At 36.7% G+C, this 13677-nt stretch overlaps 2 protein-coding genes and 1 long non-coding RNA gene across 3 annotated transcripts in view; all 3 read right to left on the bottom strand.

The window, feature by feature from the left end:
* Positions 1 to 13677, bottom strand: part of LOC149531035 (uncharacterized) — an 83849-nt gene that overhangs the window by 59065 nt on the left and 11107 nt on the right. The window lies entirely within an intron of this gene.
* On the bottom strand, positions 8158 to 9932 carry LOC149531037 (uncharacterized). The gene is made up of 3 exons (XR_016359169.1): positions 9591 to 9932; positions 9082 to 9486; positions 8158 to 8950 (listed from the first exon to the last, which is right to left on the bottom strand). It is a non-coding gene; the product is annotated as an uncharacterized LOC149531037 (long non-coding RNA).
* On the bottom strand, positions 10699 to 11712 carry LOC149531036 (uncharacterized). Its single transcript, XM_089811353.1, has 2 exons — positions 11560 to 11712; positions 10699 to 11340 (listed from the first exon to the last, which is right to left on the bottom strand). The coding sequence occupies exon 2, from the start codon at positions 11307 to 11309 to the stop codon at positions 10899 to 10901; it is 411 nt and encodes a 136-aa protein (XP_089667479.1). The 5' UTR covers positions 11310 to 11340; positions 11560 to 11712; the 3' UTR covers positions 10699 to 10898.

Raw genomic sequence — 13677 nt, 5'->3', positions numbered from 1 at the left:
TTTTAAAAATGACACTGTTTTGAGCAGCGACAACCGTGCCAACAACTTGAGAGATTGCAACCAGATCGCAGACTAGAATCTTCCTCTGCATTTGCGAGGGGCAACTCCCTCATATTATGGGGCTGTTTGTATTTTCTTAATACTTTTAACCAGAAAGTACAAAAGGGAGAAAACATTAAACTAAAAGAGAATGAATAACAGAAACCCTACGGAAGAAATACAAATACCAATAGGATTTCACAATTGATAATAATTACAAAGGGGTTTAAACAAAAGAATTAAGTTGTAATATGCAATGACAGTAAGAAGAATAAAACATCTCAACGTATGGAGACAGGTTATCATGACACACCCAGCCCAAGATAACATGAAATGGTTGTGTCTATTACATCAACTGCATTGATCATAATGACTCACAGAGATGCATAAAGGGGTTACTAGTTTAACTTACGAAAAGTTAGCAACCATAGCTCTGGTGAACATTCAATAAAAACGCACCATATTCATGAGATTATAGAATCTCAAACCCTTCTATACATAATGCAAAACTAAAAATAATTAAAAATTCTCTCTAAATTTCTCCAAAGTTGCCCCTTGATAGAAGTTCCCCATTACATTGCCAAAGCTTTCTATATATAGACTCATCTTGATAACTAACTACTTTTGGGTCAAGTCGAAGCATGGAAGTTATCCATACTTTTACAACCAACTCTAACTTTTACAGAATAAGACCCCAAATTCTAACTTAAACAAAAGGAAAGTCTCAGTCTTACAAAAGTTGCAATGTTTACATAAATATCAAAATTGCAATTTTATCCAACTGCATATAGAAGTAAATCATGAGGTGACAGACAACTTTGAAGGAAGACCAAATTGTCTACTTTGTTGAGATAGCTTTCCATTTTCACTCCTTTTGATAAACTTTTGGAGACCTTCTTGGGGTTAACCATTGTTTGAGCTTGTCCTCTCTATTGCATAATAAAAAATCGGTGTACACCACACTTTTCATTTCAAATCCTGCAAAATCTAATGTAGCCCAATTTTCTCTAGCTTTCCAGTATGTGTAGTGTTATTTCATCATGAATTTCAATAGCTTTGCATCTACAAGCACATTGAAATACTTAGATTTGAGAGTTCTATAACAAAACTGTATCTCAATACTTCATCATTTTCACTTAGTTATGTCTAGCATCTGTTCCAAGTTCAATCTTCATACTGAATTCTCCCATCAAACCAATATGCCAAAATTTTCTAAGAATAATTGTAATGACCTCATACATGAAAGGTCTAGGAATACTCTATCACTTTAAAAAAATTATCAAGGGCTTGCAATCTTTACCCCACCCGTCTATTAAACATAGCACATGTAGAATCAGTGTATACTATTTTCCTTCAATTCCTTCAACATGTCTTTGGCTTTCATGAGATATCCCAGTGAAACATTTTGTCATATATTCCACACATCCTGTCTGTGGTGCTAAACACCATTTCAAAGTTCACTTTCAAATTGTGGCACTATACCGTAAGAACATAAATAGTTCTTGTCCACTTTTTTGATTTAGAAGATTTGCATAAAATTTCTCCCATTTTGGTAGACACATGAAGGATGTTGGTTGAGATTTGGCTTTACGTCAACTTTGTCTACTTGAAAGCTTTTACATCAAGTCAATAAATCTGTTATATGCATATCTTTCAATCACCTCCATTATTATTGAATCTGAAACATACAAAGAATGTACCTGCACCCTTTGGAAAATAAGCATTCACCCTCCTTGCCCACTCCTTCAAAAAAGGGGACACAAGAACTCCTTTCCATAGTAGATATTGGGTGCTGATCCCCAATGGTTGTTATTGCTGGAGAATGTGAAATATAGAGGCCTTGCAATTGGAGACCCTTTTATATGGGCTTCAAAAGGCAATGTATATGTGTATGGAAGAATATGGTATCTCAAACCTAATGGCTTCCTTGCAGACTCTGTGACAGACTTCCATAAGTAAAGTGCTTGTCAAATTGAGCCCTTGTCTGAATGATCTCGGACAAAAGGATAAAATGAACCTAGCTGAATCCACCTATTTCAGAGTTCTTCTGCTGTGTCTTTCTTAAAACCACAAATATGAGCACCAATCGTGGGAACTCCAATCAATCCAAGACTTAGCATTGTAAGTACCAGAGGTCATCCCATGTTGCAGCATTGTCTCCTGTCCAATGTACAACATGGTTTTCAGAGCCAACATAAGTAGAGCGAGACAATATGAATGGCCTCTTATTAGCACTGATTGAGAGCCTTGTTGGTCACAATGGCATCTGTGAGTTCCAAAAGGTCTTATTGCCCAAAGGTCTGTGAATTCCAGAAGAGTTGATTTTGTGAGGAGGATCATCCCAAATGGCGAAATTGGCATTACTGCAAATCAAACAGCAATCTAAAGCTATCTGTCCATATTTTATTGGGCAATCCTCATCATTCGGCAAGGAACGTGATCCAGTGCACTTGTTTGTAATCTCATTCATATCAGGCCAAAAGCCATCAAATGGAATTAATTTATGAAATTCGGGGATTTCATTTTCCCAGAAAGAGAGGCTATTTGGGCTAAGAATATCTAGAAAATATACTGGAACTGGCCATAGTTGTGCATTGAGATCATGCCGTGCCTTTACTTCTTACTTGCACTTAATTTTAAATCTTTTAAAATTGATCCAACAAGCACATATTCCATTTGGAGCATTCAGTCTACTAATACATTTGCAGCAGCAGCGTTGGACTGGGTTTTCTATCCTTTCTTATTAATTCATAGCATCACGCATATATCATGAATGTGGAAACGCCCTATTACATTTATGCTGACCAGAGTGATTGCAATTAAACCAACATATTGAAACGAGATTATATATTCCACTGAATGTTCATACCCAATTTAGAGGCTCCCATTTGCCACAGATGAGGAGGACGGTGACAGAGGTGTTGGACCAGCTTTACACTTCCTATCACATTTGCTAGATACTTTCTTAAGCCCTTTCAACCAATCTACTTCTTCACAAATCCTACAGTCACTGCATTTGATGAGATGACTTCTCTTTGAGGCATTCAGTTAAACAGTTCACTGCTTAGCAATTGCATTTACTTGAAAGCTTCTAAAGTCTTTTCAATATGCATGTATGTCCTGCAAATCTCACAAACATTGCATTCCATCAAACTGATGCTGTCTCTCCCTTTTACCAGATTTTGAACATTTAAATAGATATTCATAAACTGTTCCCAGCCTTCATTAAGTGTGCGATCTGATATTACTCCATTTCATTGTTTCAAATGGCATTTTATTGAGCTATTCTGTCAAATAGTTATTGTGTTGCCTGTCATCCCGTGTCTTACGTGTATGGCACCTTATGTGAAATTTGTAATTGTTTAAATCTCGAGAACACTACCTTTTCCCTTATACTTTGGTAAATGCCTGTACCCTGTTCTAAGACTTCACATTGTTTAACTTGCTGCGGGTATGCTGGTAAAGGTAGTGGAGTGCAGCTTCAAACCTGACAATTCCATTTCCTTAATTGCCATCCAAGACATCTTCAAATAGCCCACTTTGCGCATACCCTGTAATTATAGTATTTCATTGGTACCACACGTCAAACGGTTCGGGTCCCTGCATTTGATTCCACATTTTTCATAGATATTCACGCAGAGAACTTCATCAATTCAATCAGAGCTTTCCTGCGAAATCGATTTTGGTACAATCAGAAATCATGTGGTTGCATTACATGAGATGGCATCTCTTTGAGGCATTCTTGATATATCTCCGTAACCTATTTCAAAGTTCTCATTTTAGCACAGCCAAGTGAATACTGGAAATGTTGGAGGATTTTAACTTTATGCCTGCCAACTGTATTTCAATAAAGTTGTTGAAAGGAGGTTACAAGCTCTTGAAATAGGGCTTTCAAAAAGTTAGAAATTTGAAATAATGGACGTGAATTTAATAACTTAAATTCTCAAATGTAAAAGCTAGGATTTTGGGACAAAAGACGCAAAAGTTGGGGTTTGAGCTTTTCAAAACATGAAAGTTGAGTTTGGAGCAAAAAGGTGCAAGTTTTGGAAAAATTCGTGAGAAAGTTATGGTTTTGTGTTTACAAACATGAAATTTGGTGCTTGTAGCAAATAATGGCGAAGTGTTTGAAGCTCTAAACATGTGAAAGTTAGGGTTTGAGGTTGGATAAGTGTGAAAGTTTAGATTTTTTATAAACTTCCCCATAAAGAGGGAAAATGACTTGAAAATTTTTTATTTTGGGGTCTTCAAAAACCAAGGCAACAACTGATTCTAACTGGGGTCATGGACTGCAAAGGATGTAAGAATGAACCCAGGATCTCCCAAAAACCAATGCATTATTCGATGGGCACTAGAGTCATAATAGAAGGCAACATAGAGTCTTACTAGGGAAACATGCGACAAGCCAAAAATGAGACCAACACAAAACAATTTGACCACAAATATATACATGGTAGGGGAAGCCTACCTTAAAACAACTTCAGGTGAATTATGAGAACACATTGACAAGCGAGAGAAGATAAATGCTATGGTGTAACCGCAGGTGTCAACTTTCGAGTATTTGTGAAATCAGTTGTAAGCTTGCTATTTGAATTGATGTCCTGATATTTCTCACATATGCAACTACTTTGGCTGAGGCAACATTTCCAAATAACTGTTTCTCACCAAAACCATGTAACTCTGGAATCAAATCAACTTTTCGTTGCATGTCATTGACGACTTCTTATATGAGTTGAAGTATTAAAATTGCAAGACTTTCAATATCCCTCTGATGATCTGCATTTGGAACTAGATGGCTTCAGTACTTTTTAGTCCATGGATTTGTATAGAAAAGATCACCAAAATAAGAAGAATCACTACCCAATATCTCAGGTATGCAAATGAAATTTTCATGAGGCAAATCTTGTTCAATGATTTCCTTTGATTAATCAACACTGATTCTTTGATTCTTCTTTGACACTTGACACTCTTTTTCTCCCATTCTCATGATTCCAATTTGACCTTCCAAACAATGATTTGGATCTGAAAGTATTTTCTCATTGGACTCATATATATGATTTTCATTCTTCATCCCTTCTTGACCTTTCATTTGACCTCTATCATTGTAAGAATTGTAACATAACATTTCTCATATGCTGGAAAAATAAAGATTATTTCTAGATATAAATCTATCCTTCATAACAGAATGACATAAAGCAGTTATATTCATTACTTCATTTAGAAAGAAAAACTAACAACTGAGTTCAATGTACAAGAAATGTAAACAACAGTTAAGAAACAATCCTTTTCCTAGTTACATGAAAAGAAACTAATATGATTTCCATAACTACTTCTACCATAGTCATTTGATACTATAATGAGCATAACTAAATAAATATACACTTCAAGGGATAACATGAAAATAAGATGAGGGAACATACTCAAGTTCAAGAATCATACAAGTATCGATATTTGATAAGGTGTTGTGCAAGCCTCAACATCTAGTGAAGAGGAGAAGCATTGGCATAGGCTTAGCATCCCAACCGCAGACCTTAACTTATCCCCACACAATCTCTAACGAGAAAGGCCCTCCCTACCTTGGGGTTAGGCTTGGGGCACCATGATCCTGCCATCCAAGCATCCCAGTGTTAAGAGTGTTGGCTAACTAGCATACAAGGTATTGGATATCCTCCATCAACCTCCCCTCTGTCAACTAGCACCAAGACTTCTAGTGATCAAATACGGCAAGCATGCCTCTAACCTACCTTGGCCAAGGATTTAGATGGGTAGTGAATAAGCCCGATCACCCACCGCTAGACTTGACAACCGGAACATACATACATTTGGACAATCATGAATTGACCCAACTTGTACAGTTTTAATTTCTTTAATTGTTCTTGTTCTGACATTTAAGTTTTTTTTGCAGGGGTACTTCTCCTCCTCACCCATTCGTACTTGACCTTCCTGGCCTAGGGTATATCCTAGGAGGTTTCAGCATATACTAATGAATCTATGTTATCATAACCAAAATTCCTTTCTCGAGTTTGATTCTTATCTCCATGGTATATAGACTATACCGCTGTATAAGTCAAACCTCCTGCGTAATATCAAGACATATATATACACACACACACATATATATACACACATGTATATATATACATATGTATATGTACATATGTATATACATATGTATATATATATATCTATATGTATGTATGTATATATATATACATATATGTATGTATATATATATATACATATATGTATATTTGTTGTACACCATACACACTTGGTTGTGGTTGCTAAACAAAAATAATATAGGTGAAAAAAAAGACAATGGATCGGGTCTATATGCCTTCACTCAATATACAAAAAATAGAGCATGAAAAGAAATAGCATAGCTCACTCTAATTCATTAATCATGCCTTCAAATAATACTGGTGTTTTTAAATTCATGGATCGTGAATTCAGGATGTCGATATGGACATTCATTAACATTGATAAGTCTAAAAGAAGATAGAATGCATATAGAAGCAAAACAATGGCAAATGGTAGCATGCCCTGGATATTGATTCTCACGTGGTGATTGCAGCACATCACCAAAAGCTCAATCTTAAGCTTGCTTACTGGACTTTAAGCAATCGTTGATTAATTGCAGTTTGATGGTGTCATAAGTGCAACAAGAATGAAGGCTTATCAATGCCACATATGCAACAAGAAGAATGGCATATCAATGTCACATATGTATCTCTACTCAATTTTAGAGTTCTTATGATTATGAGAAAGATAGGTGCGAAAACAAGGAAGTACCCTTTGGTTGCAGAGTGCTCCCATATAATACTGCACGCTCCCTCTGTTACAAGAAAGGGGAGTCGTGACATGATCTTTCATCGAGCAAAAGTAACTCCTCATGAATCTTTAAAATAAATTTTAAAAGAAGATTATGACAAATATAGTGGTGGCAATATCTCAACATTATGGAATCGATGAGAGACAAATAACTATAATTACTCAAGGTTGTTGCATATACAAAATATAATTATATATTGGCATCATGTTATTTGATGTCACCTATGATTTTACGTACACCTATGCCTATGTATATATACATATGCGTGTGTAATTAAAATCATGTGGTTCACTATATATTATTTATACACACTATATGTACGTATATATGGCCATACATGTAGGTGCAATTATAGGTGTTAAAATACCATGGTGTCAATATATATAGATTCACATACTGACGACAACTTAAAGTCACAACAAAATCAAAAGAAGGTAACACCTCTCTTCCCAATAGTTATTTAAATGGTTACTTATTTTAAGAACTGACTAGGTAGCTCATGATTGTCCAAGGTACATTCCGTGTTGTCTAGTTGTTAAATCCTTCATCAAGGTGATTAGAGCTCATACCTGATAATCTATTGATGGACCTTTTTGTTTTGGTGCCCCATTCCTTGAATCTCGTTTAGCAATGCTTCCCCCCTTCGTCTACTCCTGCAACCAAAAAGGATATTTCCACAATAATAACATATTCCTCCATTTTAAATCAAAATATCAAAAACAAAACAAAAACAATAACTGATAAGTGTCACGACGGCTAACCACCACTAACATTTATCTTAAAATATAGGCATTCATTTTTAGTTGAAATAACAATGAACAACTAACAAGTCATTTTCACATGAATCAAAACGGTTAACCATAACTTCCATTTCACAAGATCATGACATTCGAGAGTTTTAACTAACAATTACAACAGCTATAAGATTATTTTAAAAAATCAAAATTTGGGATGTAACAAAAATCAAGGATAAGTTTTTTCTTTTCAGTACATACCAAAGTAACATGAATCGGAATCGTATCGGAATCGGCACGGTCGAATTGAATCGTGAATCGGGGGTGAATTGCCAGCGAATCGGCGATGAATCGGCAAATTTGAAAAAACCTTTTAAATGTAAAGATTTTAACAATTTAAGACTTATTTCATGCACCCTTTATTGAATATAACTTAAAAACACTATAACATCATCAAATAGAATCTAACATACATAAACATGAAACATAAAATCCATCACATACGTAACTATGTTATCATTATGTACTAAAATGTAAATTGTATGCTAGCTGAAGTAAATAAAAATCAAATGATCATAATGATTCAAATCATAGAATCAGTAAGATGAAATCATGAAGATCTATAAGACATCAAATCATAAATGTATGTATAAATCTAAGATGAAGATCCATGAAAGTTTGAAACATATGTCTATCAATGATTCAGTATCACTATCAATATCTATACAGTGTAAACAAAATATAAAAACAAGGCTCCAGCTCAAGCCTCATCATCCTCATCATCATCCTCTAGCTCTGCTGCAGCCTCAACCTCAGCCTCTAAGTATCCAGTTTGCCTATGAGAAAGGCGTGTAAGGTAGGTCCTAGAGGACCACCGAGCCATGTCCCCTGCATGAGCAATGGGCTCATGAATAACGTCGCTAGGGCCTGCGTCTGTGCGTGCGTGTGTGCGTCTACCAATGCCTAAATGGTGCTCTAGCTGCCTCCTCTGCCCTGGCCACAGCCTCAACCTCTACATCCACCTGGTCAACCCACTCGCAATCTTCCTCAGTGAAGACTGGGTCCACAGTCTCTATGATCCACTCTGATTCTGGATCAATCTCCTCGAGAATGATCGGAGAGGAGTCAACGCCCAAAATCTGTCAGATCCTAAGACGAAAGTTGTAATGAACAAAGACAAGATCATTCAACCTCTGCACTGTCAACCTGTTTCTCCTCTTCGAGTGGATGTGCTCGAACATGGACCAACTACGCTCACATCCAGAAGCGCTGCTCGGTTGACTCAGAATGCGGATGGCAATTTTTTGAAGATTTGGGGTTGTGGCCCCAAACATTTGCCACCATCTATCTGAAATAAAGAAAAAACAAAAACAATTAGTCTCATTTACAAATTACAACTCTAAAACTAATGCATTATATAATCAATTTTAAGTTTAGAATCTAGATTCATGAACATTGAATATATTATTTAATTTTTACCTGGTCGTAGTGTTGTCTGAGCATTTATGGCCATCCTGCCAAAGAAAAGTGGCCCCTCCTTATTGTTTAACTGGTCTAGCTCAACAATCGTTGCAGCGCTATTTTCATCGCTACTCAATCTCTGAATCACTGTGTATAAGCCAGTGAGAACCTCCGCATCTGCCTTAAACTCAGGACGGAAATGAAATGCCGGATTCAGATAGTAAGCTGCTACGTGGATGGGTCGATGAAGCTGATTCTGTCATCTCCTATCGATGATGTCCCAAATAGGGCCATACCTCTCCTGCACTCCTGCATATTGGGCTCTGATGGCCTCCTTGGCCCTATCCATGCCCTCATAAATGTAGCCCATAGAGGGCTTCTCCCATTAGCAGTTCATAGCAAAGCTACAAGGGGCTCAGTGACCTACATATAAAGTAAAACAAAAAAATTGAGTCAAAACTTAAATATAAAATAATATAACTTAAAGCAAAAGCAAAATACTAAATGTTAAATTGCAATAAATTTACCTTAAGGATTTCTCTAGCGGGTTTCCAAAAACCATCCTCATCAAATATGCAATCCGCCACATCTAACCCTACAGTAGTCGTAGCATAGGAAGAGCAAATCCACTCCTGCCCAACAAACATGCTCCTCAATCCATCCCTTGATGTCAACAAGGACTGCAAGGTGATGAAATTCGAGGCAAACCTCGTGATACCTGGGCGAGCTAACTCCTTGCCTTTTGTGTACTTCCTCATTGTGCTAAGGACAAATGCATGATTATAAATGAATTTGCATATGTTTTTTGCCCTTTCCACACATGACTTGACAAACTCAAGTTTGCCAATTTCTTCCAACATGAGGTCAATGCAGTGTGCCGCACAAGGGGACCAAAATATGGTGGGGTGCCTCTCCATCAAAAGTTTACCTACAACAATTTTAAGTCAATTAGAAACTCAAATTTCAAAATTCAAATAAATTTATTTTCAAAACTTGCAAAGTTAAAAGTTTACCTGCTGCAACATAATTTGTTGCATTATCCGTCACCACCTGGATCACATTTTGTTCCCCCACCTCTGCTATAACTTCCTCAATAGCCTCACATAAATATGTGGCATTTTTCACATGTACGGAAGCATCAATGGATTTTATGAACATGGTATATCCTACAAGTAACAAAACAACGAATTATAATATTAAATGGATCATTAACGAATTAGCATTCAACAAATCAAAATTTACAATGTATGTAGGAAAGTAGAATGATCAATCACCTCCACAGGATACAAGAAAATTGAGGAGTGTTCTATTCCTCCTATCGTTCCAACAATCAGTCATGATGGTGCAACCCTTTGCAATCCATTTCTTTCGGTTCTCCTCGAGGTCAACCCTCATGTCCTCTACCATCTCATCCAGGAGGTATCTGCTCAACTCACCCTCAGTTGGAGCTTTAAACCCCAAACCACAAATAGCAACTGCATCTATCATATTCTGCCTATAAGGAACCCTGTCACAAATAAAAGTTTAGATGTCAAAGACTCAAATTATAAAACAAGTAGATATAATTAAAGTTTTACTTTTACTTTTAATTTTAACTTTAAAGAAAACAAAGAAAAAAGAATCAATTACCTGGCTGCAATAAATGGAATGTTGCAAAAGTACCAAAATTTGCATATCTCCTTTCTGGTAGCATCGTGAATCTCCTTGTTCAAACCCATGCCCTCAAGCATGGGTTGGGAATCAGGAGTAGTGCGGGGCACAAAGCAACTATCCATTCTGTTTTTCCGCACTCTAGGCTGCAATAGGTTGGTGTGGGACTCTGTCTCAGTATGTGATCAACTAGCACTAGCACGAGCACTAGCAGAAGAACTAGGATAAAAAGGAGGCCTAGAAGAACCCTCTCCAACACAACCTACGGATGCGGAAGTTGATGCAGATGCAGATGTGGATGCGGCTGCAGATGCGGGAACATGGGAGCCAATACCCCTTAACCCTTCAACTTGCATTTTCCTATTTGCTTTGTCTTTTTCAATTTTTTCTAATGCCATTAAGCAAGTGCGTTTTGCCTCAGGAGTTTGGTGAGTGCAAACTGTAACATCATGTCCAAGTATAGCAGCAATGTGGAATTTCAATCTATAAATACCCCCGGAAGTTATTTTTTCTTTACAAAACACGCATTTTGTTTGATATTTGGTTCTTCCAAGAAACTCTTCATTATATTTCCAACATTCATCTTTTTTACCCATTGGAATTTGCGAAAAATGAGAGCAAAGGCTGCTGCAATAAAAAAATTTATGTAAAATATCGAAGTTTGAAGCTAATAAAAATTAGAAAACAACAAACCCTAACTTGCAACTTAGTAAAAATAAAGAACATTCAAGATTTACACTAAAATTCTTGAAAACTATAGAAATTTAACAAAAAACACATAATACACTAAAAATTTAACAAAAAATGCATAATACACTAACATGCAAGAAAAAAATAAGCACTTACCTCTTGCAAATGAGTTGAGGAGTGTTGATATTGGCTCCTTAATGCTCCCAAAGCAATTGATGGGCTCCCCAAATGGCCTGCTGATCTCTTTGGTGCTCCTCCTTCTTGCCGGTTGGAAACCTATGGCTTTTCTTTTCTCTTCTTCTCTCTCACTTTTCCTCTCTTTTACTCATGCTTAACAAATAGAAGGCCCTTTAGGGTTATAACAAAGAGAATAGGTCAAAAACAAAGTGAAAAAAACAAGTAATTTTTTTTTAAAATTCAACTTCCCTTTTTACATGCCACGGGCGATTCATGGCCGATTTTAAAGGCGATTTTTGGCGATTTTTGCCTGAATCGCCGATTCAGGCGATTCATGTCCCAGAAATCGGCGATACCGATTCACGATGCAAAAAAAATCGCCCAGCATGAATCTGGTCGCGGAATCACCAATTCAGGCAATTTTTGGGTGATTCTCGTTACTATGGGATGAGGTAAAAGAAAGTTCCACTTTAATGCACTTAAATCAGCATGTGAAGGAAAATGACTTGGTGATGATGCCTATATAAAAGATCCGTTTTCTCTTGAGCTTCGATCTTTGAAAAATCCTCCTCATCGTATGGACCTATGGATGTATGTACCATAGTAACGAGAATCGCCCAAAAATCACCTGAATTGGCGATTCCGCGACCAAATTCATGCTGGGCGATTTTTTTTGCATCGTGAATCGGTATTGCCGATTTTTGGGACATGAATCGCCTGAATCGCCGATTCAGGCAATTCATGTAAAAATCGCCAAAAATCGCCTTTAAAATCGGCCATGAATCGCCCGTGGCATGTAAAAAGGGAAGTTGAAATTTTTTTTTAAATCACTTGTTTTTTTCACTTTGATTTTGTCCTATTCTCTTTGTTATAACCCTAAAGGGCCTTCTATTTGTTAAGCATGAGTAGAAGAGAGGAAAAGTGAGAGAGAAGAAGACAAAAGAAAAGCCATAGGTTTCTAACCGGCAAGAAGGAGGAGCACCAAAGAGATCAGCAGGCCATTTGGGGAGCCCATCAATTGCTTTGGGAGCATTAAGGAGCCAATATCAACACTCCTCAACTTATTTGCAAGAGGTAGGTGCTTTTTTTTTCTTGCATGTTAGTGTATTATGCATTTTTGTTAAATTTTTAGTGTATTATGTGTTTTTTGTTAAATTTTTATAGTTTTCAAGAATTTTAGTGTAAATCTTGAATGTTCTTTATTTTTACTAAGTTGCAAGCTAGGGTCTGTTGTTTTCTAATTTTTATTAGCTTCAAACTTTGATATTTTACATAAAAAAAATTATTGCAGCAGCCTTTGCTCTCATTTTTCGCAAATTCCAATGGGTAAAAAAGATGAATGTTGGAAATATAATGAAGAGTTTCCTGGAAGAACCAAATATCAAACAAAATGCATGTTTTGTAAAGAAAAAATAACTTCCGGTGGTATTTATAGATTGAAATTCCACATTGCTGCTATACCTGAACACGATGTTACAGTTTGCACTCACCAAACTCCTAAGGCAAAACGCACTTGCTTAATGGCATTAGAAAAAATTGAAAAAGACAAAGCAAATAGGAAAATGCAAGTTGAAGGGTTAAGGGGTATTGGCTCCCATGTTCCCACATCCGCAGCCGCATCCACATCTACATCTGCATCAGCTTCTGCATCCGTAGGTTGTGTTGGAGAGGGTTCTTCTAGGCCTCCTTTTTATCCTAGTTCTTCTGCTCGTGCTAGTGCTAGTGCTAGTCGATCACATACTGAGACAGGGTCCCACACCAACCTATTGCAGCCTAGAGTGCAGAAAAACAGAATGGATAGTTACTTTGTGCCCCGCACTACTCCTGATTCCCAACCCACACTTGAGGGCATGAGTTTGAACAAGGAGATTCACGATGTTGCCAGAAAGGAGATATGCAAATTTTGGTACTTTTGCAACATTCCATTTATTGCAGCCAGGTAATTGATTCTTTTTTCTTTGTTTTCTTTAAAGTTAAAATTAAAAGTAAAAGTAAAACTTTAATTATATCTACTTGTTTTATAATTTGAGTCTTTGACATCTAAACTTTTATTTGTGACAGGGCTCCTTATTGGCAGGATATGATAGATGCGGTTGC

The sequence above is a fragment of the Cupressus sempervirens genome, chromosome 11 (genome assembly GCF_028749045.1).
Source record: "Cupressus sempervirens isolate cs-2001-9-10 chromosome 11, ASM2874904v1, whole genome shotgun sequence".
Classification (NCBI taxonomy): domain Eukaryota; kingdom Viridiplantae; phylum Streptophyta; class Pinopsida; order Cupressales; family Cupressaceae; genus Cupressus; species Cupressus sempervirens.
This window is presented reverse-complemented; position numbering and strand designations above follow the sequence as displayed.

What these genes read in the sequence shown, in the direction of transcription:
- LOC149531036 (XM_089811353.1), bottom strand. Translation starts at nt 11,309, where the DNA reads ATGGGTAAAAAAGATGAATGTTGGAAATATAATGAAGAGTTTCTTGGA.